General features: G+C 43.7%; 1 protein-coding gene across 12 annotated transcripts in view; it reads left to right on the forward strand.

Moving 5' to 3' along the window:
• Window positions 1–1,577: 1,577 nt before the first annotated feature.
• Window positions 1,578–27,721, forward strand: part of PCM1 (pericentriolar material 1) — an 87,563-nt gene continuing 61,419 nt past the window's right edge. For 5 of the 12 annotated variants that reach the window (XM_075931152.2, XM_075931157.2, XM_075931158.2 and 2 more), the window contains exons 1-11: window positions 1,762–1,921; window positions 2,415–2,517; window positions 9,484–9,604; window positions 11,642–11,887; window positions 13,126–13,398; window positions 14,809–14,979; window positions 15,172–15,288; window positions 16,530–16,703; window positions 22,076–22,253; window positions 25,149–25,258; window positions 26,092–26,308. In XM_075931152.2, coding sequence (XP_075787267.2) covers window positions 9,509–9,604; window positions 11,642–11,887; window positions 13,126–13,398; window positions 14,809–14,979; window positions 15,172–15,288; window positions 16,530–16,703; window positions 22,076–22,253; window positions 25,149–25,258; window positions 26,092–26,308 — 1,582 coding nt within the window. In that variant the 5' untranslated portion in view covers window positions 1,762–1,921; window positions 2,415–2,517; window positions 9,484–9,508. The other 7 variants (XM_075931159.2, XM_075931160.2, XM_089777885.1 and 4 more) reach the window with 4 other exon arrangements.

Below are 27,721 nucleotides of genomic sequence, written 5' to 3' on the forward strand. Positions count from 1 at the left end.
AACTTTAAACCTATGTCTCGATTGTGGTCTAAATAAAAATTACTTCTCATACCTGATGACTGATATTAGATCCTATTAGTATGCCATACGACAGTGTTCTCCAACCAGTAGATCAGGATCTACCAGCAGATCTTGGAGCCTCTGACAGGTGATCCTCACTGGTTTAGCCAAGAAGCTATCAAGCGCTGGTACTTCAGCTGCCCCTCCACCTACTGTCATGCTGCTTTTGCCTTGGAACTGCACCCCCAGGAGCTCCTGCTTGCTGTGCAGGGTGTGAGAGGGAGAAGGGTGTGTGTGCTGTCAGGGTGTCCCTCCTCCCCCCACTATTGTACCCTGTCCCAACATAGGGAAAAGGGGATGGAGGGAGCTTGGCAATGTAAATCTGTCACTTTCACACATTGTGTGTGTCTCAGTCATTCTCACAAACACCAGTTGTCCTTCAACCTCAACTCCTGACCAAACACATACTGTTGTTGTTACTACTTTTACTACTTGCAAAATGTGTTTATATTTGGTTTTTGACTGATCTGTGCATTTTATAATTTTGATTTCTCTCATGTTTAAATTTAATTCTTTGAGTAGTGAGTTCTCAAATGCCTAATCTGTCATGGCTGAAGTATTTATTCCTATGGTAACTGCTGCTCCTGGAAGGGGCTGGCAAGTCCCTGCAGCCCCTAAGAAAGGCAGAACTGGAGGGGGGGAGGGGGGACTCCACAAGGGTATTTGGGTCTGAGGTAGATCTTACATTGCACTTAAATTAAAAAAGTGATCTTGTGGTTAAAGAAGTTGGAGAGCATTGCCAAAGAAGCTTACCTGAACTAAAAATCTAAAAAGTGTTTTATATCTTTTATACAAACCCACACAAGTAAAAAGAGCAATTTTTCCTCCTTTTTGGACACTTGTAATGCAGTTAGATAAGTGGTTTCTAACCTTTTTAACCACAAATTCCACAAGAATGTAAGTGGAATCCAAGATCAATCTGAAACTCACATACTCTTGGCCTGCCTCCTTCTCTACTCCTTTTCTGAGACCCTGCACCTGCCCCACCTTTTCTCCAAGGCCCTACTCTTCTCCCTCCCTTTTCCTTCCTCCATCCTCACTCTCGTTCACCGAGTTGGGGCTGCAGGACAGTGTAGACTCTGGTCTTGGGCAAAGGAATTTAGAGTCTGAGAGAGGCTCCTGGCTGAGGCTGGGGGAGCGCGTTTGGGTACAGGAGGGGGCTCATGAGTGGAAGCTGGAGGGGGCTCATGAGTGGAAGCTGGAGTGTCGGAGGGGGTACAGAGCTTGGGCGGGGCATCAGGACGTGGGAGCTGGTTGGTCACTGCTTCCCACTGGAGGCTTCTGGGTCCTAATGACAAAAAAACCAAAAGAATTATTGAACCCCCTAATAAAGAACTACAGTATCAAGAACACACTTCCCAGCATGCATTGCCATCAGATTATGCGCCCTAGCGTGAGCGCTTCCCTCCACGGTAGACGTCAAGACCACTGAAACTACCAATCCCACCATGCGCTGCTCGCAAGAGTGGCTGGAACGCGCATGCTTGCGCATAGCATGCCGGGATTTGTAGTCCTGGTTTTCTTTGAGGCCCTGGTTAGATTTAGCCGTTCCAGGTTTCCCGCCAGGAATGAAGTGAGCGGAAGAGCTTGAAGGAAAGGCGCCTTTCTGGCTTTCAGTCACGTGCCCTTATGCCGGCCGCGGGGGGGAGCAGCGCAGAAGAGCATCTGCGGCGCAGGTTACCAAGTAACGGTGTGTATCAGTCCGCGCCGCCCCGCCTCCGCGCACAGAAGCGAACCAAAATGGCGGCGAAGGTGGCCGTTGAGGATTGTGTGTGAGGGTCCCTGCCCCCCACCCCAGCACCCAGCGGGCTCGGTCATTGCTGCTGGGCGGGAGGCCCACGGTGGCGGAGCTGCTGCCAAGGTAACACGGCTGGCCCGTCAGGGCCTGGGAGCCCGAGCTGGCGGGCGGGGGCAGGGCTGGGGGAGCGCTCCAGTCGCAGTTACACAGAGCGATCCCTCCCCTGGGGAGCCCCCGCCACTTATCCCGGCGCTGCTGCCGCCGCATTGCCCGCCCCCTTTCTCCCGGGCTGGCGCCTGTGTAGAGCCCTTTGGCCTTGGCAGCGCGCTCGGCCGGGCCCAGCCCCCGCAGGAGAAGGGGGAGCAGCGTGGCACGCGCCTTGAACGGACCCCGGCGCTGCGCCCCGGAGGTCTCTTCCCGGCGCCCCAAGGTGCCCGGCGGCGGTGGGGGAGGGTCTGTTGATCGCTTCTCCAAGGAGACGCTGCGCGTTCATGGGCAACGGCCGCCCGACGCTCGCTTGTCAGCAGCCCTTGGCGCGGGGCCCGCCCGCCGGCTTTGCCGCTGGGAAAGAAGCGGGTCCGCCCCCCGCTAACCGTCTCCCCTTCCCACCTTGCAGCGTGACCCACCCGAGAGGCTTCTTCCATCCCCGCTGGCGGCCGCAGGAGGCGGCGAGGGCAGGAACTTCGCTGTGGTAGAGTCTCGGAGCGGCTGAAGGGCAGGTTGGTCCTGGGTCACGTTGCTTGGGGATAGAGTAGCGATCAGAATGAAAATGGACCTCGGCTGGGGCCCTTCATGTGGCTGGTCACCCGGTGTTGAGTGTGTGTTAAAGGCCTCTTCTTGCAGTGGAGGGGGCGGGGGGGAGGGTCTCAGTATCACCGTTAAAGTAGCTTTCCTGCCACAGTTTTTTTTTGTCTGCAGTTTTGACACTCACGTGAGGATATGACTATTAGCTGAAAAAGATGAGAGCTATTTCTCTGGGGATTTGTTTGTTTAAATCGTTGTTGGTAACACTGTGTAACTATCCCCATAACAGAAGGGGGAGAGAGCATTTAAAAATAGAATATGATTAGTAGGGGTATTCTTGAGGTTTGTGGTACCTGAAATTGCTTTCAATTCAATTTTAAATTTGTTAAAATCTTTTTTTTTTCAGTAGAGCTTGGCGCATATACAATATTGGTATTCGCATCCACAAAAATGATCCAGGGATATCTGCATCTACAGATATCACATGTATAAAGTGAATATCTGCAAATTTGTAGGATTCTAGATACGAAATTTGAATCTGTATCCAAAAAAATAAGCCATAGATGTCCTTGTCCCCATCTGCAGACGTAGATATAAAGTGGTTATCGATGCTTTGTAGGGCTCTAGATTTCAGAATGTTGGATTTGAAGATTTGTGCAAAATATTTGATTTCCATCAGTCAAAAATATTGTATATTTGGAGCATTTACAGCTCAAAAGCATACTTAAAAAATTTGACAGAACTGATTCATAATTTGACCCAATCATACATGAAATTTATAAGTACAGGCAGTCCCCGGGTTACGTACAAGATAGGGACTGTAGGTTTGTTCTTAAGTTGAATCTGTATGTAAGTCGGAACTGGCGTCAGCCGCTGCTGAAACTGATCAGTTTCAACCGCGGCTGAATCTGGACGCCAGTTCTGACTTACATACAGATTCAACTTAAGAAACCCAGGCGTCCCCAAGTCAGCTGCTGCTGAAACTGATCAGCAGCTGATTCCAGGAAGCCTGGGGCAGAGCAACTCTGCCTCGGGCTTCCTGTAGTCAGCCGCTAGTCAGTTTCAGCAGCGGCTGACTTGGGGAAGCCTTGAGCACAGCAGCTGGGGTGCTGCTGGGTTGCTCCAGTAGCGCGGCTCCTCGGTGCTACTGGAGCAACCCAGCAGCACCCCAGCTGCTCTGCCCCAGGCGTCCTGATTCAGCCGCTGCTGAAACTGACCAGCAGCAGCTGAATCAGGACGCCTGGGGCAGAGCAGCTGGGGTGCTGCCGGGTTGGTCTGGAGCGGCGCTGCGGGACCAACCCGGCAGCCCCCAGCTGCTCTACCCCAGGGGTAGGCAAGAAAAGCCTGGTCTTCTGGGGGGGGCATTAGCTGCACCCCCCCCAGCAGACCAGGGAGACGGGGGTGGCGGGACCGCCCAAGTCCTCCACGGCTTTGCTCCGTCTCCCTGGTCTGCTGACTTGGGAGACGCGGAGCAAAGCCGCAGAGCACGCGGGCAGCGGGGCAGCCCGGGCAGCCCGGGACAGTCCTCCAAGGCTTTGCTCCCCGTCTCCCTGGTCTGCTGGTCGGGAGACGGGGAGCAAAGCCGCGGAGCACGCCTGCAGGGGGGACAGCTCAAGCGCGCCCGGGCTGTCCCGCTGCGGGTGTGCTCCAAGGCTTTGCTCCCCATCTCCCTGGTCTGCTGGTCGGGAGACGGGGAGCAAAGCCGCGGAGCACGCCTGCAGGGGGGACAGCTCAAGCGCGCCCGGGCTGTCCCGCTGCGGGTGTGCTCCAAGGCTTTGCTCCCCGTCTCCCTGCAGACCCGGGAGACGGGGAGCAGCTTTTCTTGCCCCGGAGGATGGGGGCGGCGGACTGCGGCGCATCTGGGCGTCCCGCCGCTCCTGTCCTCCGGGGCGAGAAAAGCCCCGTTCGTAACTGCGGATCCGACATTAGTCGGATCCGCGTAACTCGGGGAATGCCTGTATACCAACAAAAGGCCTCTTAAAATAAAAGGTTACATCTTTGCATTGCTTTGCTTTAGTGCCAAATGTTTGTGCTTTTATGCAATTTGGTCATCCCCAATACACCTAATAAGGTCAGCAGTTTTGATATTGTGCTTACTTATATAATACAAAATTGATGTTATGCATCATTAGTGCAAGTTATGGTAAAATGACTTGGCTTTCTGGGACTACTTGATAAAAATGAATGAGTGCATTCTCAACTTGCAATTTTTGAGAATTTTTTTTAATTTGCTTAACAAGCTGTTTTTCTGATAGAGTATCCACTAATTTAATGGCCTTGAATATCTTTTCTTCTAAAACCTGTAGAGGATAAGAATTATTTTCTTATTTGTTGTTAGTGTTTATAAGGGAGATACAGTATTGACTAATGGAAAATGGTGAAACTAACTATATGCAGTAGGAACATTACATAGTGATTAATTGAATAGTCGTGTAATTTCACAAAATATTATCGGTTACATGACTATTTGATCGTCCCTAGGGCTGGGGCCGGCAGCCAGTGAGATTCCAGCCTCTCTATCAGAGGCAGCAACCTGAGGTTGCAGGTGGGAGCGAATCTGAGGGGAGCCGGTTAAAAACGGGCTACCTGAGCAAACCAGCTCCCACCTGCCACCTCTGTCCACAAGGGGTCTGATCTCCTGGTGAACAGAATCTGCTTTGACATCCCACCGAGCAGCCTCTGTCCGCAGCAAGACTAGGCCCATTGTGGACAGAGCTGCTCCATGGCAGCAGCCCTTGCCCCCTCCCCTGCTGCTGCCTCTGATAGGAGGCATGGAGGGAGAGCCAACTTAAAAACCAGTTCCCCACACGTATCGCCTCCTGCCTTTCCTCTTGGCGCTGCTGCCTCATACAGAAAGGCAGTGTATATTGGCTTCTGCCTGCCCCCTCAACCAATGCTTTGCTGCCTTTGTATCTGAGGCAGCAGCGCTGGGGTAGGGAGGACAGGCAACTCTGCAAATCTGGTGCTCGTGGAGAGCTGGCTTAAAAGCTGGCCCCCCATTGCACTGGCTCCCGTCCCACCCCTCACGCCGCTGCCACTGATACAGAGGCAGCAGGAGCCGGGTAGTGCATGCATTTGGTAAGATTAACCTATAAACCTAGGCTTATCCGTTAATTGTTTACTTTACTTCATGTTGACATCCCTAATATACAAAAAGTGTCACCGAAAACCAGAGAAAATAAACACAAAAGATGTTAGTTGGGCTGTTTACTTAAATTAGTATTAAATATTGTGACTGTTGTAGGCATGAATTTTTCAGACATGTGTTTTTACTGATATGATGGGTAAGGTTAACCGGTTAACTGATTACACAGTATTTTACATCTCTGTGTGTGTGTGTGTGTGTGTGTGTGTGTATGTGTATGAATGTATTTCTTGTGTATGTGTGTATGAATGTATTTCTTGTGTATGTGTGTATGTATTTCTTAGTTGATAGTAATGACTGCTGAAGGTTCACATAGTGTTAACATCCTATCTTTCAGTGTTCTGTCTAACTTTTTTATATCCTTGTGTGGAAATAATTTTACGTGCGCCAATATGGAGATAATCTGGGGTGGGATGGTTGAGGGGTTAAGAGTGTGGAAGGGGATTGGGGGAGGTGAGGGCTCTGGCTTGGGTTGCAGGCTTTGGGATGGGGCTGGAGATGAGTAGTTTGAGTGTGGGAGGGAGGCTTAGGACAGGGACAGAGGGTTGGGGTGCAGGATCTGGGATGGGGGGGTTTGGGTACAGACTCCCTCAGGAGAGACGACTACTCCTGATCCTCTCTCACTGAAGTAACTCCGGGGTCTGGTGAATGGTGCCTCTCTGCTAGCTGTGGCTGTTCTGGTGAGGCTGGGTAGTAGGGAATCTGTGCTTTGTGGATGACGGGGGTGGGGTGGGCGTAAACTTTGAGAAGATGTCTTTCTGCTGGCTGTGGCAGCCCTGAACCAGTGCTTGGAGCTTATTAGGCAGCTGTCTGGCCATACAGCTTGAAGGGAACCCTACCATCTTGTAAGATTACTTTCTATTGAGGCTAATTGATGAAAATACAAAGAGAGAGTAATAGAGGACAGCAGAACATGCATAAGAAAATCTCTTGCATCCTTATCCCCACTCTGCTCCTGTACCCTATCTCCTTCCCAGACCTTCCTACCCCTCAGCCCACTCATGTACCCTGCCTCCTGCCCAGGCCCTGCACTCCTACTCCCAGCCTACTTCTGAGTACTGAACCCCTCATTTTTTACCCTACCCCACAAAATTTATTCTTCTGGGGTCCAGGACTAGTAGATCAGGTCAAGAGGACTCTTTTGCTTTTTACTTGTATGTGACCCCCAAATGATGTTTCTCTGGGTCAGTGAAACTTTTGGCACTCCAACATAACTGTGTGTAAATCATGCAAGAATATTAATAAAATTAGTTTTCATATGATACTTTACAAAATACTCTGGGCAAATACAACATTGTGTTTTGTATATGTTGTCAGGCCTGACAACAGTTTTAGCTAGACAGGGGCTTTGAGGGGCTTGTAGAATCACAGGTACCTCCGCTATCAAAAAGATTGTCAAAGATCGTTTTGCTTACAAACCTTGTAGTGTAATTGTCTTCTACAGTAATATATGTTTGTTGTTTTAATTTTGTTTTGTAAATCCGCTTAGCTATGCAGTTGTGCCTAGGCAGAGGTGAACTAAGGGATTTGTTTATACATAGTTGTACTGCTTTTTAACTATATCAACAAAAGTGAAAGTGGCACCACACCTACATGTGGATACAGTTAAATGAGTATAAAAGTGCTTGTATAGTTTATTCCTGTACAGGAAGGAGAATGCACTATCCTGATATGGCACCTTTTTTGCCAGTGTAACTGCATCCACATTAGTTAACCATAATAGTTACAGTGGTACAACTTTCAAATGTAGATCAGGTTTAATTCTGCTAGTATTAATTCAAGCTGGATACCAAGAAGCCACTTGGGTAGCCAACTTATAAACATAGTTGACTTCCTCACCTATAGTGTGCATTCTCAGTGATGTGAGAATGTTTGTTTTGGAATTAGTGGTTTGAGATAGGGATCAATGTCTTATCCATCACTGTAATATACCTTCTGTTATCTTGGGCCATGTCTTCAGTATTAGGAAAATTGACACTGTGGCGGTCAATCTTCTAGAGTTTGATTTAACAGGTTTGAATGCCAAGGTCCCTCCTGTCAAAGCTGGTACTCCTCAATTCTGGAGGAGTAAGGGAAGTCAATTGGAGTGTTTGCTCCAGTCAACCTCCTGCTATGGAGATCACACCGAAGGTCAGATTTAAGGTACAATTAATGTAGCTGCAGTGTCCTGTTGACCTTACAGGTCTCTTACCTAAGCTACTAAGTTCTGACTGGCACAGAATAAATTAAATAACACCACATTGTATTTCATAAGATATCTTCAGAATATGATCCTGATATTCACATGACAATGCGGGCAATGTAGGAGAGTGCTTGGCAAAAGTGTGTCAGTATTCCACTTCTGTAACTAGTGGTGGTGGTTATATGAGTATCAGTGTGGGTGAAAGGAACTAATTTCCTGGTCAACCAAGCTAAGTGTGCCACTGGTACCTGGACTACAGATTTGTTCTTGTATTATGCATGGTTGGTATTGTAGTGCTTTAATGTGTATATATTTACACTTGGTTAGGGCTTTTTCGTTCCAACAGACACCAGGATAAGATAGGGATCAACAAACTTCAGCTTGTGGCCCATCATGGTGGTCCGCTAGTGGGCTGCGAGGCATTTTGTTTACAGTGAATGTCCACAGGCATGGCCCCTGCAGCTCTCAGTAACCATGGTTTGTCATTTCTAGCCAATGTGAGTTGCAGGAAGTGGCTCAGGCCATGGGAACATGCTGTCCGTTATTTGCTGCAGCTCCTCCTATTTGCTGGGGGGGTGGGGGGGAGAAGTGGTTATGTCTACAGATGGGCAATGTAAACTGTGTTGTGGCCTGCCAGCGGGTTATCTTGATGGCTGCGGTCTGAAGGTTGCCGATCCCTGGAGTAAACCAAGGATTCAGCTTAAAAAAAAAAGTCAGACAGCAGTGATTTCCTTAACTCGTTTTGATACAAACGACAACCAATTAAGCACAGCCAAAAAAAATTAGAAAAAATTTTTTTGAACTGTTGACAGCTCATTTAACTTCAGAGTTGTTTCTGATGCAGGCCTTTAAATTATCTTACATTAGCAAACTATATCTTTGCTAAATAAAAGCGTATGTACCACTATAGTTTTATTTTTCTGTAAACCATATTTACTATGAAAGCCAGGGCTTTCTCTAACTAAATATTTATTTGTGGTATAGTAAGGAAAAAGAATGCCTCTTACTGACTGATAGCAGTTCCTTTCAGTGGTCTGTTATGGTCTATTTTAGTATTGAATGCAGGTTATTTTGTTTGAATACATTCTTTATGTGAAACTTAATTCTTGAAAGCCACTGTATGAGACTGACATCGCTGTAGTCCTGTTGCTATTGTATTACATTCTTTGTAGTGTTTCCAGGAACTAAATTTTCTCATTTTATACCTTTTGTGCTCTTCACTGCAGAAATTAAAAATACTAAAATATTTTACATTTGTACTGTTCTTTTATAATAGAACAATTTTAGAAAGTAAATGTCAGAGTATAAATATTTTTAGAGAAGTTTTAAATAGTTTTAGCACCTATCTTGATACTCTTTTGCGTTACTAATATTTATGGATTTAGCATTTCATAAAATAGTAGGGATGTGAAAGAGTGATAATTACTGACTAATGGTTAACTGGCGCCTGGGAGGAGCCCACTGTAGGCAGAGGGCTTCTTCAACCCCACCAAGCCCACTGCGTCGCAGGCCAAGGCAGGGTAGAATAATTTCTTTTTAAAGAAAGGATTTCTAACTTTTAGTTGATATGGGAAGTATGCTGCATTAAAATATCTTAACTATAACTTTTTATAGGTTTTTTTGGGGGGGGCCGCATATCATGGCAACAGGAGGTGGACCTTTTGAGGAAAGCATGAATGATCAGGACTTGCCTAGCTGGAGCAATGAGAGCTTTGATGATCGACTAAACAATACGGTAAACATTCATTTTATTTTTTAAATTGTAACAGCATACTGTAGGTGAAAATTGAAATGCAAATTCTACTGCTGTGTTGGATAGATATGAAACCATAAAAAAGTCAAACTATAGTAGAAGTTATTTGCTTACATTCTGTAGATAAAGCTAAAAATGTGTCCAACTTGAACAAAAGTTAGCAAACAAATTTAGGATGTACACATGATAGATTTGAAAGAACCATAGGCTAATATGAATGATCGTACCTGGTCAAGAGTGTGGGGACTAGAGTATTTGATTGAAAGCTGGAATTGGGAATTTACCCTCAAGGTAAGCATTATAACCCACTGAAGACTGAGTAGAATGATTCTGAGTCTGTGTCTTGCGAGACCCATGTGGCTCATTAGGCAGCCGTGGTCACCAACTAGTAGATCGGGATCTACTGGTAGATCTTGGAGCCTCTGACAGGTGATCCTGACTGGTCTGGCCAAGAGGCTATCAAGCACAGCACTTCAGCTGTCCTTCCCCCCAATGTTGCTCATCTCCTACCCTTTGCTTTGGAGCTGGCCCTCCCCCTGGGAGCTTTCTGCACAGTGCAGGGAAGGGGGAGGAGGGGTGCTGATGTCAGTGTGCCCCATCTCCTACCCTGTATCCAATCTCCACAGAGCAAAGAGGGGGCATAACAGGACTTCAGAGGGAGTACACTGGCTGCTGTAGGGAGTGGGCCAGGACAGGGGTGAGCCTGCCTTAGCCCCATTACATCACCAACCAGGAGCCATCAGCAGTGCCCAGCTGGGGCCCGCATCCAAAGTCTTACTCCAGTCATGAACCCTATCCTCTACCCACAAGCCCTTGTCCTAGCCCCGAGCACCCCTGCATCCAAATGCCACCCCAGAGCCTGCATCTAAAACCCCCTCCTACATCCCAACTGCCTGCCCCAAGAGCAGCTTAGAGCCCCTCTCATACTCCAGATCCCTTAATCCAAGACCAGAGCCTACATCCCAACCCTCTGCCCCAATGAAAGTGAGGGAGGAAGGAATGAGAAGGGGCGTGAAGGAGGCATGGCAAGAGTATTTATATTTGAGGTAGATCTTGGATTGCACTTAAATTCAAAAAGTGATCTCGTTGGAGACCCCTGCATTAGGGCATAGCCTGCGGTAACGATGTAACTGAGTAGTTGTGTACTTGATTGCCCAATAAGTTCATCGGGTAGCAGTCAAGTACTCGATTACTCGCTTCCCTTCTCCTTAATGCCTCTGTGTGACAGGAGTCCGGGCTGACCACAAGCAGGAGCTGCTCCGGCAGCAACATCTGCCTGCAGCTGGCTCTGGCCGCCTGTGGACAAGGGCTGCTGGACCTGGTGTGAGCTTGGACTGAGCAGTCCTAGCTTATGCCAGTACGGCACCACTGCAGCTCAACATTTTAAATGTAGTAAGAGCCATCCAGCTGTTACTACATTTAAAATGCAGAGCCACAGCAAAGGTAGCTCCTGGACCAGCACGAGCTGGGGCAGGACACCTTCCCTTATTGATTAATCAGTTGCCCACTTCTTAACATCCTTTAGCCTGTGGCTCTTCAAGACTCCTTCCTGGAGCACCATGAACATGCTTTATCTGCAGCATGCAATAAATGAGTTAGCTAAATTTGTTTGAAAATTTTAGAGTATTTGCACTTATAGTTATTTATTATTACTGTGTTTGCTGGAGTGGTGCACGGAGCATACACTAGTCATGTGGTTCTTTTGATTAATGCTAGTTGCAAATAGTCACTTAACTGAGTATCCCTGGAGCAGAAGAAAAATGTTAATATATCTTTGTTTTCAGTGAACAAATACTTGGTTATGTAGATCAAACTTTGTCAGATTGAATATTGGTTTTGCTTTGGAGACAACTATATTATTCAATTTGATACTTAACATTCTCAAATTATTGTTTACATTTTTAGCATTTTTGTTATTTCTGTCACTCTAAAATTGTCAGACTTTGATTCTGAAGTAAACTATATCTTTTTTTCCACTAAAGAGATAATGAATATGTTTTATTTCCTGCTTTTCTAAAGGACTGGGGGAGTCAACAGAAGAAAGCAAACAGGTCTTCAGAGAAGAATAAGAAAAAAATTGGCGAGGAAGGTGAAACAAGGCTTACTAATGACATCTCTCCAGAGTCCTCACCTGGAATGGGACGGCGGAAGACAAGGACTCCTCATAGTTATCCTCACTGTAGATATATGACTCAGATGTCCGTTCCAGAGCAGGCAGAGCTAGAAAGGCTTAAGCAAAGAATAAACTTCAGTGATCTGGATCAGGTTTGTGGAGATGTATATGGGAAAAATGTGAATGTAAAACCATAGAAACCTAAACTATCTTTATTAATCTGACACTTGAAAAGGAACGACTTTCAAATTTTCATTCATGTCACATAGCAAATAGTCCACATTCTGAACTGGAGAAAGCATAGAAAAAGACACATTCTGGATTATAGGGTCAAGATACTTAGTCTATAAAAATGAGGTGGTGTAGCTGAAGGTTGGCAGATGGTGTCACTCAGTAATTGTGGAATTTAATAAATTGCAGATCTCCAAATCAGTGTTTCTTTATATGTAAAAACATCTATTAATTTAGTTTAGTAACTGCCAATCTAGAAAGTATTTTATTGAGGGCATTACTTTCTGAAGTCATATAATTTGGGATTTTGATCCTAGTTATGTCTGAATAGGGTGTCTAGTGGCAAAATGGAGTGTCGTGCTTTTTATTCCCATTCTGCCCTAAAATTTTGGCCAAATTTAAGTTTGTTTCCATTTAAAAAAAAAACGAGCTGTAATTCTTATGGTTGTAACAGTATCTTTCCAAATGTGGCCCATTAGTTTGCTTTCTTGTCAAATCTTAAGACAAACTACTATTGAGCTTCTGTTGCTGTTCTTAGTTTTTCTAAGGAACAGTAGGGTAAATATACCTGTTAACATTGTGGTTGCAAGCAGACTTCTGAATAGCATCAATTCCAGCATCTAATAGTGGTAAGAAGGGTCTGGAACAATGGATGGGAGAAGATAAAAAATAAAGCAGTCTGGAGTAGGATGGGAGAGCCTCTTCCCACACAGCAAGCAAGAGACTATAGAGGAAGTCAGTGTCAGATGCTGTTCTTTGTTCTAGCTCAATAATCAAGAGGCAATGGGATAAGTAGCTTCTTTGTGCATGTGACAGGGAGATGTGGCTTCACATTATCAGACACAAAGCTGGAGTTCAGGGCAGGGTCCAGAGTGATCACACCCTGATAAGAATTGTAAAGCTTTCCCTGTCATCAGTATATTGAGTGGGAGGTTGCTCTTCTTACCAGAATATTTCTGGTATTGATGGTTTTATTTGTCCTTAATATCAGCCATCGGATAGTAAGTTTAGTTCTCTGTCCAGCAAGTGAATTTGTTTGTTTTTTCAAGCTATGGCCAGTAATGCCCCCTATTATTTCACTATTGAACAATGAAAGTAGAAAAATGTTTAAAGGAATATTTAAGTAACATCCTATCTTCCTTTGGTTTGTTTTATGTAGAGGAGCATTGGAAGTGATTCTCAAGGCAGAGCAACAGCTGCTAACAACAAACGTCAGCTTAATGAAACCAGAAAACCATTCAACTTCCTATCACTGCAGATTAACACCAACAAAGGCAAGGATGCAGCCACAAGCCCTCAAAAAAAAGAAATTGGTAGCTCATCACAATGTAAAGAGTTATTTGCATCTGCTTTGAGTAAGGACTTCTTGCAAAATTGTCAAGTGTCTGCTCAAGAAGATGGAAGAGGAGAACCTGCTATGGACAGTAGCCAGGTATGGTTTGCGACTCATCCTCTTTCTGTTGCCGTCTCTTCCCCCTACAAACTTGGAAGGTTTAGAATATGTCTAATTTCATTGCTGCTTGTTACACACCTTATGAAGCTTCTTAGAAAGTTTTGTCAAATTTTAAAATTAATTTCAAATGGTTCCTATGAAGGTTTATATTTTGTTGTTGTTTATTAAGTATTGTGCTTCAGAACACATGAAATTAGGTTTGAAATGTACTACATATGGAAATGCTTGTGATCACATGCTAGTACAGGCAGTCCCCGGGTTACGTACAAGATAGGGACTGTAGGTTTGTTCTTAAGTTGAATCTGTATGTAAGTCGGAACTGGCATCCAGATTCAGCCGCTGCTGAAACTGATCAGTTTCAACAGCGGCTGAATCTGGACGCCAGTTCTGACTTACATACAGATTCAACTTAAGAACCCCAGGCATCCCCAAGTCAGCTGCTGCTGAAACTGATCAGCGGCTGATTCCAGGAAGCTGCTCTGCCCCAGGCGTCCTGATTCAGCCGCTGCTGAATCTGACCAGCAGCGGCTGAATTAGGACGCCTGGGGCAGAACAGCTGGGGTGCTGCCCGGTTGGTCCAGTAGCGCCCAGAGCGGCGCTACGGGACCAACTGTCAGCGCCCCAGCTGCTGTACCACAGGTGTACAGAGCAAAGCCACGGAGCACGGGGGCAGCGGGACAGCCCAGACGCGCCGTGGCTGTCCTGCTGCCCGCGTGTTCCGCGGCTTTGCTCTGCAGACCGGGGGGGGGGGGAAGCAAAGCAGAGCCAAGCCGTGGACCGCGCGATCAGCTGACAGCCCAGACGCTCTGGGCTGTCAGCTGGCCGGGCGCTCCGAGGCTTGGCTCTGCTTTGACCCCCCCCCCCTCCCTGGTCTGCAGACCGGGGCGGGGGGGGCAAAGCAGAGCCAAGCCTCGGAGCACGTGGGCAGCGGACAACCCTGTCCGCTTCCCATTTGTTCCGCTGCTTTGCTTCCTCTCCCTGGTCTGCTGGAGACCAGGGAGAGGAACCCCGTTCGTAAGTCGGATCCGCGTAACTCGGGGACTGCCTGTAACTGTGTACTGAGAGAGAAGCAGTTTCTTTAATATACCACTCTTAATCTTTAAGATTGAACTGGTGGCCATTTCATATTGTTTTTAGATGTATTAGATCAGAAATGCACCTGGTATCTGTGACTGAGGTTTAATGTTGCTTCAGTCTTCGAACTTTATGCATATGTTGCATCCCTGCTGAAGTTAGTGCCAGTTGTAGTACTGAGGCCATAAACTGTCACCTTACATTTTATTTACATAATTTTATTTATACCACAGCTATCACACTCATGTCTTGTGGATCACAAATATCAAAACTATTTGATTAACTCACTGAGTAATTTCAATGTCTTCCCTGCAGATTGTGAGCAGACTAGTCCAAATTCGTGACTATATTGCTAAGGCCAGCTCCATGCGGGATGATCTTGTAGAGAAAAATGAAAGATCTGCTAATGTTGAGCGCTTGTCACATCTCATAGATCATCTTAAAGAACAAGAAAAATCCTATCTGAAATTTTTGCAAAAGATGCTTGTAAGTTTCAGAACTTAACATACAGATACCATGTTTCTCCTAAGCAATGTGAGAAAATGTTAAGGAGTCAGTCATTTGTGTTTTGATGGTACCGCTAGGGGAGTTAACATCAAGATATAGTACCTTCCATAATAATTCATTTTTACTACTCCATTTATATAGCGTTTGATTTATGCCACTAAAATATTTCAGGCTAGAGAAAATGAGGAGGAGGATGTTCGGACTGTAGATTCAGCTGTGGGATCTGGTTCTGTAGCTGAGAGCACATCGCTAAACATAGATGTGCAGTCTGAAGCTTCAGATACCACGGTAAGCTGCTTTTAGTAATTCAAGTGCTAGAAATGAAGACTTTTTTTTTCTTTCGCTGACTGATATTTCATCATAATGTTAATCTGAAATTCGGTTTGAAACTTAATCCCCTGAAATGTTCAATGTATATTTTTAAAGGGCTTCTTTTGTAACAATTTTACTTTTTGGTAGCTTATGAACCTTTAAAATAATTGTAGAAATTAAATATGTATCTTACCTGTACAAGTGCAGAAAGGACTAGTTTTCTAAACTGTTTTTTGGTATGTGTTATGTTTCTAGTACTAGGCAAATTGATCAGTAATGGGGGGTAGCAATGTTTCACTGTCATGGGTTTTAAAGGAAGCATAAGTATATTTATAGTGATACAGTAAGAAGCATTGCTCTAGAAGAGGGCTTCCCAGCCTCTTTGGTTGGGTGGACCACCTCTTATTAGTGTGTCCTGTGTACTCTGGCATTTCTATACATATGTGTACTTAACGGTTGCACAGACCAACTCTTCTCACATTTGTGATCATATAATATTCCTGTAGCAATATCAGTAGTTACTTATATATGGAAAAGAGCATTGAAGACTTCCTAATGTTTTAAATTTCCCTTTAAATATATTTTATGCATTTATGGATATGGTTTTGGTTCTGTTTCCAGCCAACAGGCTACAAACCATCAAAAAAGTGCTCTATAGGCCCTAGGTTAGGAATGCATGTTCTAGGAAGCTACAAAATAGCATTTAAATAAAGAATACAGAGGTACTTCATTGGAAATCAGAATGAAACCAGTCTCTCAATCTAATTATCAGAGTCTTGCAAGAAATTATTGTTTTTATTGTGTCTTTCTAAAAAGACAAAACTGTATAGATGAATAGATCCAACTATTAATATTGTTTAGATTGTGGGGGAAATATTCGTATAATACAGAATGCTTATAAACAAAGTCTGCATCTTGTTTTTCACTTTTAGTCTGTGTAGATTTAAGAATTTTGGAATTCGTTTTCAAGTAGAACATGGTTCTTTGAATTATTAAGAGTAGTGTTGTGTAATTACATAGCATAGTGATACTGGGAATTCTGTCATTTAAGAAAATAATTTTAACAAAGGAAACTGAAAATACAGTAAAATTAAACTAAAACAATTTGCCATATATAACAAGTAAGACACAAATTAATTAGGCAACTTTTATAGTGTAAAAATGCATGCTGAACAGGAGTGTGTTCTAAATCTAACCTCCTAAACTATTTAATAAAGGAAGAATCTTTTAGTCTGAAAATTCGGCCCTGCATTGAGGACAAACTAGGGAATTCAGCTTCACAAGGACAGGTTTCAGACATTGACGTTACAACAAGTCCAAAAGGGAAAGGTGACAGAGCTGCTCTGAATGGCAGGGAAATCTGGCCTATTAGGATTGGAATACCCTCACAGGTACTCTTCCAAATATTATCTTGGCAAGTCTCCAAAATAGGGTCTGTGCTACTTTTTCTTCCTCAATTCCTTTGTTGCTAAACAACTTTAAAACGTACTAATTATTTGTAATGATCAATTACTTTTTTCTCTCATTCTTTTCAAATAGAAGATTCTGATGTTTAATGCTTCATTCACCGCTATTACAGTAGATCTGGTATATTTATCTGTGTGTGGCTAACTTTTTATTGAACGTCTTTCTTTCTTAATGATTTATTTTGGGAAGAGGAGATTTTATAAAAATAAGTTTTTACTAATTTCCTCCTCCAACTCAATGTACGGCCTTTTTTGAGAGGTAAATCTAATTATATGTCCTGTTAATCTAATTTCTCAACCACAGGCTGCTAATTCAGTTTTATAACTTGACGCAATTACACTCTTATTTCTGGGAATGTGTTTTAAAATTGGATTTAATGTAGTCTGATTTTAGATTCACACTTAGCGGTGTGTTAATTTTATGCTATTAATGTGCCTGAAATAATTTAATAACAAACTTGTTGTATAGAGATAGTGAATTGAAAGATCAGAAACTTCTGTGACTTAAAGGAAAAACATGGTTTAATGAACTCCCTACAGAGGATAAACGGTGTAAGCCTATAGTAATGCCCAGTACATAAATACAGGGGAAAATATAGTAGTATGGGTCATTGCATTAAAAACTGTCCAGTCCTGCTGTGATTATAAAAAAAAATTGATTGATTGATTTTTTTTTTTAAGTGCTCTCATCTTTTTATTTAACAGTTTAAATACATTATTTGAATGTCTAAGCTTTTTATAGAAAATTTGTCATGATTGAGTCCTTAATTTTAGACACCCAACTTGGAAAAAAAATTGGTCTTTGTTTTAATGATGCCTCTGAAAAGCTTGATAAACCAAACTTTAATTCAGTTGCTTTTGTTTTTTCCTTAGCCATTGATTTGACATGTGACTTTGCACAAATCACCTAATCTTTCCATGCCCCAGTTTCTTTGTTTGAAATGTGGGTTATGCAGGGATATTATCACTGATGTTTTTAGTAGTTTGAATAATTTGAAAGTGCTGTATACTTGCAAGTTTTATGAACTTTTGGGGACCTTGTATTTAAATTATGGAGGCTTAAAAATAATAGATTGAGGTGAACAGTAATTTTAAAAAATGAATTTTTTTGCAGATTCAGATATTTCTGATGCCTAGGCTGAGACAGAGTTGCTCACTCCATTTTGTGATCCACACTCTTCTGGGGGGCAAGAAATGGCACCTCACCTACAAAGTTCATTTACTATCCATTAAAGTACTTAACCTTGCCTTTTCCAGTAACTTCCATATTAGGGATATTAACTATTGGTTATTTTACTAGTCGAGCAGTTGACAGAATTTCCATCAATCGCTCAACTAGTCAATAGGCACTTGTACATTATCAAGGAGGAATGCAGAACTCTGTGTACAGCCCAGGGCCAGTGGGAAGTCCTGCTGACTCTGGGCCGGGCTGCATATGGGCATGCCAGCTTTGAAGTGTACAAGAGTGTCCGGCAGAGGCTCTTGTGTATTTCCAAGTGGAATCACAGCGTGGAACCAAGGATCAGCTGGGTTCTGGGGAAATGCCGTGCGGAGCGTGGGATCAGATAAGAAATCCCGGGCTCCATGCGGCACTGCCCTTTCGAATCCCACCTTGGCATTTCAAAGCAGCAGTGACACACAGCTGAGCCCAGGGCTGCCTCTTTGTTTTACCACCTCTTCTCCCAATCCGCCCCTTCCCCCTTTTGCTGTCTCTATCTAATAGAGCAGTGGTCTCCAACCTTTTTACACCCAAGATCGCTTTTTAAATGACAGAACAAGCCCCATCCTTCCCCCAAGACCCCACCCCTTCCTTGAAGCCCCGCCCTGCCTTCTCTATTCTCTTCCTCTCCATCACTTGCTATCCCTAACCCTTATACTGCTGCTTTTTTTTTTCTTTCAATTCTTCTGTAGGAAGAAGTTTTCCCAACATTTGGCCTGTCTAGACTGGACCAAATGTCAGAAAAAAAAACCCTTCTTTTGGACACCCCCTTATTCCTCATGGAAAGAGGAATATAGGGGTTACTGAAATGAGCATGTTTGCTCTTCCACTAAAAAAAGTGGAAGAACAAACACATCCCTGGATGCAGAAGAGTTTTTCTGGGATATCTCTGGAATCCTAAAAATCTCCTGCAGTCTAGCTGTACCCTCATTGGGTTGAGACAGAATGTGTAGGTTCTAGGGTGGGAATGAAGGATTTGGGTGCAGGAAGGGGTGAGAGGTGCAAGCTCTGGGAAGAAATCTGGATGCAGGAGGAGATGGATAAGGGGACGCTGGCTTGGGGAGGGGCCTCCAGGCCCGGCAGTGTTGGGATCAGATGAAAGGTTGGGGTATTAAGCAAGCCACAGGATTGTGGCTGTGAGGGTGCAGGAATTTGGGTTGGGGTATGTGAGGGGCTCAAGGCAGGGGGTTCCAGTGATAGGCTCAGATCTGGGGACAGGGTGCAAGAGTATTATGCTGCTGAGGGCAGATGGGGGGCTTGGCCCCAATTGGGGGTTTGTTGGCCAGGCTTCATTTTTAAATAAAATACTATGTCAAACACAAAAAGTTTATGCATTGTCTTTATTTCTGAGAAGGGTAGGGAACCTGTTTTGAATCAGGGGTCACTGACCCACAGAAAAGGCAGTTGGGGCCACACGAGTGAGATGCAAAAAATAAAACCCTCCTCCAAACCCCCTCCTCCCCCCCCCAAGCCTCACTTATGTGGTCCCAACTGTGCTGGGGGGAGTAGGGGACATGGTACTGGGGAAGGGTGGTGGTGGGTGCTGGGGCAGTAGACAGGGTGCCAGTGGGGGCAGGGTTCTGTGGCAGGGGAGAGGGAACAGGGGTGCTGGGAGGGCAGGAGACAGGGTTCTGCAGCAGAGGACAGGGTGCCAGTGTGGGCAGGGTTCTGCAGCAGAGGACAGGGTGCCACTGGGGACAGAGAGTCCCCTGCACCAGCCTCTTCCTCCCGCCCCCCCTCCCCCCACTGCAGAGGAGGGAAGCCCTGTCGCACGCCTCCTCCAGGGCTGGCACATGCTTTCCACTGAGCAGGGAAGCCCCACGTCACACGCCCCCTCCGGACCTGACTCCCCCCTCCCATGGAACAGGGAATTCCCAGTGCGCGCCTCTGGGTACTCCCCTGGTAAGTTCCTGGTGCGCCACAGACCTGAGACAAGGAAGCAGCCAGTGCATTTCCGGAACCCCTGGAAGTGACGCGCAGTTGCAGGACTTCCGTCCACCCCATGGGAAGCTGCCACTACCTCCATTGTCGCTGGAGGTAGGTAGTGGGGCTTCTTGGGGATGCGGCGAGATGGGGGATGGGGCCTCGATCGCAATCGACAGGTTGGTGACAATGGCAATAGAGGCAGCAACGGGGGGAGGGAGGGAATAGACTAGTTGACTGACTATACGATAAGCATTTGCTTATTGGATAGTTGACTAGTCCTTAACATCCTTATTCCCTACTTAGTGGGAAGTACCTCTGGGGTAGGGCCAACTCCTTTATGTATGCATGCATATTCTTCATTGTAGGAATTTTTCATAATTCAGATACATAGTTGTTTACAGTAGGTGAATTTTTTTCTTTGGGAGTAGGGCTCAGCTTGGTACAAGGTATTGAAAAGTTGAAAGAAACATTTAGCAATTCATAACTTATTTTGCAGTCCTATCTACCCATGAAGATGTGGGTTCAAACTTGATGCAGAGTTGTAGCATATATTTGTGGAATGAGAAACAATAATTTGCAAAGTTAGTGTTCTGAAAGGTAAAGCTTTGGGGATAGTTAATCATTCTGGACCTTGAATATTACTGAGGCAGGGATCCATGGAGGTTTTTTAGGTTGACAGCTGCATAACATACTTGTGAACAGATTAAGTTTCTGTTTTCACTCTACGCTGACTGTTACACTAGTGTAAGAATTGAAGAGGATCAGGTGGATATTTTAAAAATGTGTTTGTTGCAGAGACTCTTGGGGGGGAAAAAAGTCAATGCCGAACAGAAGTCTTTGCTTTTTTGCTGTTTTAATTGTATCTTGAATTACATTTTATATCCATCAGAGATGGAAGTGGGGGGTACTCTTATAGCTTTGTGGTTTTATGCTTTTCTTGTTAATAAATGCATATACATACCATTAAAGGAAGAAACATTTGTGAGTTTTTAGTTTTGTAATCTGCTTGTGGAAGATTCTGAGTTGACAGACCTGGAGACCAAAGAAGGTTACTTATGCACAAAGCACAGTGCAGCATAGCATGTTAGTAAGTAGTTGACTGCTTGACTACCCGATAAGCATGGCTCGACAAATAAGACAATCTACTCACCTGTGGCGAGTAGATTACAACCCGGAAGAGCTGGGTTTGGGCAATCTGCGCATGCGCAGATCGCCAGAGAGCGCGTCTGGTGAGCGGGGCTCGCTGTGGTTCAGCGAGCCCTGCCGATAAGCATTAGCTTATTGGGTAGTCAAGTGGAGTACTCAACTACTCGCTTCCCGCCTCCCCACACTGCCTCTGTATGAGAAACAATGGGGGTGGGAAACAGGAGCAAGTGCTGGGGGGAGCCAACTTAAAAGCTGGTTCCCCTCCAGCACTGTCTCTGCTGTGATGCTTGGCCCCACCCCCTGCCTCTATCAGAAGCAATGTATGGGGGAGAGGAGAGGCTGCTCCAGGACAGGGGCTGCTGCCCCTCTCCCCCCACCTTGCCCCCGTCTCCCTCCCACCCCACAGCAGATAGGGGCTACTGTCACCAAGCAGTCTCTGTTCACAGTGGCCTGGGCTGGCTGCAGCCAAGGGTTGCTCCGGAGCAGCCCCTGTCTGCGGCCAGCCTTAACTGCCTCAAGCAGGGGCTGCTAGACTTGGCATGTGCCAGGACCGAGAAGTTCGGGCTTGCACTGGTCTGGGATGCTGCTCCTCTGCATTTTAAATGTAATAAGGACCTGGTGGTTCTTCCTACATTTAGAATGCAGAGCCACAGTGCAGGTGGCTCCAGGAATTTCCCTCGCTGTGGCTCTGCAGAGCAGCTCCTTATCGACTAATCTTGTAGTTGATATAAATTGTATCGACTAAACGATATAGCCAGATAACTGCAATTTAACATCCTTAATGCAGCATGGTTATTGGCACTTCAAGCTTTTCCCTAAAATAACTCAAGCTTCAGTTGGAAGAACTAGCTTTAAGTGTGAGGAAATGATAGTTAGTGTTCACCTCTTTACACTTCTCAAGACTAACACTTCTTCATTGTGATGGTAAGATTTTGCTCACATGAAGATATTATTTGCAGTGTTATCAAATTCCACAGTTATGGAGGCATTCTTTATTATCTTCCAGGCCAGAGACCCACAGCAGGAGGCTAAAGAGGAGCTAGAAAATTTGAAGAAGCAACATGACTTGTTAACAAGAATGTTACAACAACAGGAACAGCTGAAAGCACTACAGGGAAGACAGGCAGCTCTTCTTGCTCTTCAGCATAAAGCAGAGCAGGCCATTGCTGTCATGGATGATTCTGGTATGTGAAATATTGACTAAACCTGAAACTCTGAATTTTAAAAACATTGTTATTGAAAGAATAAATATACTGGATATATTCTTAAGTTTGTACGTTCTATGCCTGATGTAACATACCTGCAGTAAAATTCCAAATATTACAAGTCTTCCATTTGGTGGAAGAACTTTGTTTAAATATTTTTCATATGTTGTTAGGTAACAAGACCACAAACTTAAAACCACAAGATTCCTTAAATCTGGCACTTACAGATTAGCTACCAAAGCTTACTTAGCTTTCAAAATAGATTTTTTTTTTTTTTAGTTTTAATCTAGAGTGAGGAAGAACAGAACAATTATAGATTAAATTTGCTGTATTTTATCCAAATGTAAAAATATATTTCAGATTGCAAAGAATTACGTTAGAACCACTATAAAGATAAGTGTTACTCCATTATAAACTTAAAGTTAAGAAAGTGTTAATCCAAAAGAATCTCTGGGGGTGAATGTTCTAACTTTTGGTCTCTGCCTAAAGCAGGGCTGGGCAATAATTTTTGAGTTGAGGCCACTTAAAATTTTTTTGTAGTGGTCGTGGGCTGCCCCAGAAGGGGTGGGGCCTGGGGCAGAGGGGCAAGCCTTTAAATAGCATAAGTTGGAAGGGCTCATGCCTCCTCTGCAGCTCCAAGGCATCACGTTAGCCGGAAATGGGAGCTGTAAGCCTTTTCAATTCCTGCTATTCAAAGCTCTCACTGCTCCTGGCCTGAGAGCTGGGGACATGCAAGGCCTTTCAACTGCTTCTATTTAAAGGGCTCGTGCTTTCCATGGGGCTGTTGCCTGGCAGTTGTGGGGATGGTGGAAACCCTTTAAATAGAAGCAGTTGAAAGGACTCAAGTCCCTGGCTTCCAGGCAATGGGCTAGCATGGAGCCAGGAGGTGCAAGCCCTTTCGTTGCTTCTATTGAAAGGTTTTGTGTCTGCCTGGTAGATGCCAGGCAACGCAAACGTCTAGGAGGTATGAGCCCTTTAAATAGAAACAGTTAAAAGCACTCGCAGCTCCGGCGATACTAGTGCATTGCCTGCGGGCTGGGGACATGCAAGCCCTTTCAGCTGCTTCTATTTAAAGGACTCGTGTTTAAATGGTATATAATTTTGATTAACTGATTGTTTATATATTAATGGTTATTTACATCCTCCTTTCTCAAAAGGCTCCCTAGTTTCTAATAATTTAACCTGTTCTTTTCTGCACCATCATCACATTGATGCATTGAGACCTTACTGTTCTGCCTGTCTTAACTGGGTCCACACAGGGAACTGGAAGAATTTCAGAGAATGCTACCATGAAGATCTGAACTTCAGTCTCTTTCTTAGCACTCTAAATTTTTCCTCCAGAACTTCTTTCCTACCTTTCCCAGTGTCACTCATTATCTATAGCCATTGGCTTCTTTCCAGCACTACGCACAAGCCTGTCTAGATGTGTATTAGCTACTTGTAAAGAGCTTTGTGGTGGGGAAAGAGGAAGTTAGTTCTTTCTGAGGCTTTCTGCTATCAAACTAGCTGTTAAGTTCATTGCTTTGATCAACTGTTCTCCATTTTCCTCTTTTATAGCGATAATGTTATAGGAGGAGATGTATAACTGGGTGGATACTCAGTTTTCTCGTGTGAGTAGAGAGAAATAGCAAGTGATCAGTAGTTCCATGTAGTTCTTCTGAATCAGCTTGTGGGCACTTTCAGCTCTGCCTTTATAGTGTCTGTTCCCCTAAACAGATTCCCTACTACTTGCAAAAGATGGAAGTTCCATACTCTCCCTCTCCTTTCCCCTACAAAAAGATTCTTTCTTCATAGAGTAGGAGGAGTAGACAGAGGAGTGGCTTACTTAAGTAAGCTTTAAGGGAGAGCTTTGTTCACTGTTCTTTGGTGTTCCTCTTATGAGAATGTAACATTTTAAAAATAAACCAAGTTAAAGGCTTACTAAGAAAACTAAAAATAGGCCGGATACCCACAATCTGGTTTGGGTAAAATAGGTGGATTTTTCAGGTCTCGGTGTGCATTTTGAATTGTGACTGTTTTAAAAATATTTTAGGGTACTACATTTGTCTTTATTTCCATATCAAATGTTCACAAGTCAAAATGTTGCTTTTTTTCTTCTAACTGCCAGCAGTGCACATCAGATCTGAATGTAAAACTGAGGTATTTCCTTCTAGCCATCCCATGGCCAGTAAAGATTGTGGAGGCCACGTTTATATTTTTACACCCATATAATCCCTTTTCAGTGACTATAAAGTTCTGTTGATAAGCAATCCAGCTGATTCTTCCTAGGAACATTGGGGTCATGTAGATCTTTTTTAAAGAAACAACCCAAACAAAAAACCCAGAAACTGAAGTTAACAGATTTTTGTGTAAACAAACCAAACCAAAACAAAAACTCAAAAGGAACTGATCTGCTGAACAAGGTATGCTTTTGCATAGTCAGTTTTCACAGTGAAGCTGTACATTCTGGTGCCTATGTAAGGTCTTCTATGCAGCTGCTCTTAGCCATCTCCTGGCATAACTGAACCACCTCCAACAATCCACCTTGCCTATGTTGGCAGGAGAGTCTCTGCTGCCAACTGCTTTCGATACCAGCACTTTTGTTGGTGAAATTTAGATTGTAGACGTAAGCCCAACTGATGAGTTTCTTGGATTTAGGAAGGTGCATATTTTTTTTTAAGGACATCTGTTTTTCTATGGATTATTACAGAAGTTTGTTTGATTTTAATCTTATATAATGTGCTCACACGAATTAGTACAGTTGAAAAATAAAATTTGTCTATCTAGTGCTATATGTTAGTAGCTATGGTTTTATATAATTTTAAAAGAAGTATATATATTCTTTTTTCAAAATAACTTTTTAGTTTAATGTGTTGAACTTACTGTTGTCTGTAGTTGTAACAGAGACCACAGGTAGCATTTCAGGAGTGAGTATTACATCTGAACTAAATGAAGAACTAAATGACCTAATCCAGCGTTTTCACAATCAGCTTCATGAATCTCAGGTAAGTTAATATTGTGTTGCTATATTTATTTTAGTTCAATTTCCCTATAGGGGTCTTAAAAAGACTTGAAGAAATGAGTTTATTTTAAAGCTATTCTGACATTTATCAGTATATTTTTTTCATACAATGAGTGATTGCAGCTTTGATAACATTTTGTTAAATCTTCATGGCAGTAATATGAAATTTAAAAGATCTTGTTTCTTAGATATTGTTGCTGTGATGCACAACATTTTAGCTTTTTGTATTGCTGCTTCTTAAATGCTTATGTAAATGCCTGTACTTGTATGATTTGCTGAAGTATGGTTTCTTCTAATTACATTCTCAGTAACATGTGCTGTGGGTTATTTATACTACTCTTAACAATAATTATATATATATGGTCAACAGGTTTAAAAAATCATGCAGTACGTTTGAAATTTTTTTAGTATATGGAAAATCTTAACATGATTTTATTTTAAAATTGTTTTCTGTTTTTTTTTATTCCAATTGATGTTTTCTATGTTATTGGTTTACTTTGGCTAGAAGTGGTTATTCATTGGCTGATGCAAGCTTAGTTTCAACTTATACACGGTTCTTTCTTTGAAGCTGAAAGCAACAGTTTCACATCCAATCCATACTAGTTACTATGCAATTGGAAGAATACAAGAATTTATTACATATTTAGTTTGAGAACCGTGATTTCTTGTTATGGAGCTCTTTGCACTAGCCTTGAGCTTAACAAGTTAAATGAGGTGGTTTTTTTTTCCCCCTTTTCTGGAGTTGTGAGACGTAACTAGCGAATTAATATGGCATCTTCATAATAGTTGTAGTAAAATAAAATTTATTTATTTTAGACTCAACCTGTGCCAGATAATAGAAGGCAAGCAGAAAGTCTTTCACTTACCAGAGAGATTTCACAAAGTAGGAATTCTTCTATGTCACAGCACTTATCTGATGAGAAAGCACAACTTTTTAGCAAGATGAGAATGTTGCAGGGTAAAAAACAAAAAATGGATAAGCTGTTAGGAGAACTTCATACACTTCGTGACCAGCATCTGAACAACTCTTCCTGTAAGTAAATGTAGGCAGAACACAGCTTAAACTGGATTTGTTTACTGTAGTTTATAGTTTTTACAGAAACAACGTGTAAACTAATGACTCAGTTGAATGTACAGAGGGAGATGGGAAAGAGCTTGACACTAGGGCATTGCCGTGAAACTTTTTGGTGACCTACCTATGCTCATTGTTCTCCTTTCAGTGGCTCTGCATTTTTGTTTTTAGGCACTATCCAGCAGCATGTTAACCCAATGGTAGAACCTTCTCCAAGTATTGTCATTTGAGGTACACATATGCCATTTCCTGCCCCTCCCTTAGCATATTCAAATGTTCTGAGTGCAAAGGCTCTGTAAGGGAGATGTGTGTGGCTTTACTGCCTCAGTTCCTTCCAGCCATTATGCAAGATGGATTGCTCAGTTCCATTTAGATCTGGGGATTTTTTCCATTAATAGCGTCCAAATAAGGTCTATGTAGCTCTGGATAGCTCAAGATGACAGTCTTCATCGTGCCATCATGTCCTAAATTCACTGATATGAGGTGGAAGACTGCTTTGCAGTCCCCAGATGAGTCTTGTTCAATCCTCCTTCACTTTTGGTTGTGATAACTTCTGATACATCCAATAATAAATGGCCAGCTCATGTCAGTAATCTTACAATTTGAGGCCATTGGCTGTCTCGCAAAAAGAACTTGAATATAAATGTGTTGGAATTAAAAGCCATTTAGTTGGCCCTCAGATTCTTCCTTATGTAAGGGAAGAAATACTTATATGTTATGTGCCAAGGCAATCAGTTTATCTAATTGCAGTACTCTTCACAATGTTTGTCTGGCACTGCATCTAGCAGAGGAGAGAAGTGTGTTTGGTGAACTGTCTCAGTGGGACAAATGATGCACAACTGCTCTTGGAAAGATCTAAAAGCTCAAAAGATTTTCTCCAACTGGGATCCCTTATAGATTTGTTGGAAACCCCATTCAACAAGAAGTTTCCCATCTACTGTTCAAGTATAGGAAGAGGCAAACAGTCCATTTCAGAGACATTTCTTTTGCACTGTGGATGAGGTCTTGTGTGTGCTCTCCCTTCATTAATTCAGCAAATGGTGAGGAAAGTACATCAAAATACAAGGCAGTGATGATGCAGTTACAGCCTTGCCACGCTGGGTAGTGAGATTTCACGTCTCCCTTTGTCCACAGACAAGTTGTCTCTACCGCAGGTCAGGATCCTGCATCTGATAGGTTGGGATGTTCAATTTGGGACTCTGCAGCGGGGTAGCTGTCGAACCTGGTGCAAGCTGGGACTGAGCCAGTGTGCTTGCATGCCAGCTCTCAACTTTTTTAAATGCAGAGCTGCAGAGGGATACTGTCGGACCTGGCGTGAGCCGGGACTGAGCAACAGAAAAGATAAACATTTTCCTAATCTGAGCTCCCATCATG

This window comes from Pelodiscus sinensis, chromosome 4, assembly GCF_052426305.1.
Source record: "Pelodiscus sinensis isolate ZL-2025 chromosome 4, ASM5242630v1, whole genome shotgun sequence".
Classification (NCBI taxonomy): Eukaryota; Metazoa; Chordata; order Testudines; family Trionychidae; genus Pelodiscus; species Pelodiscus sinensis.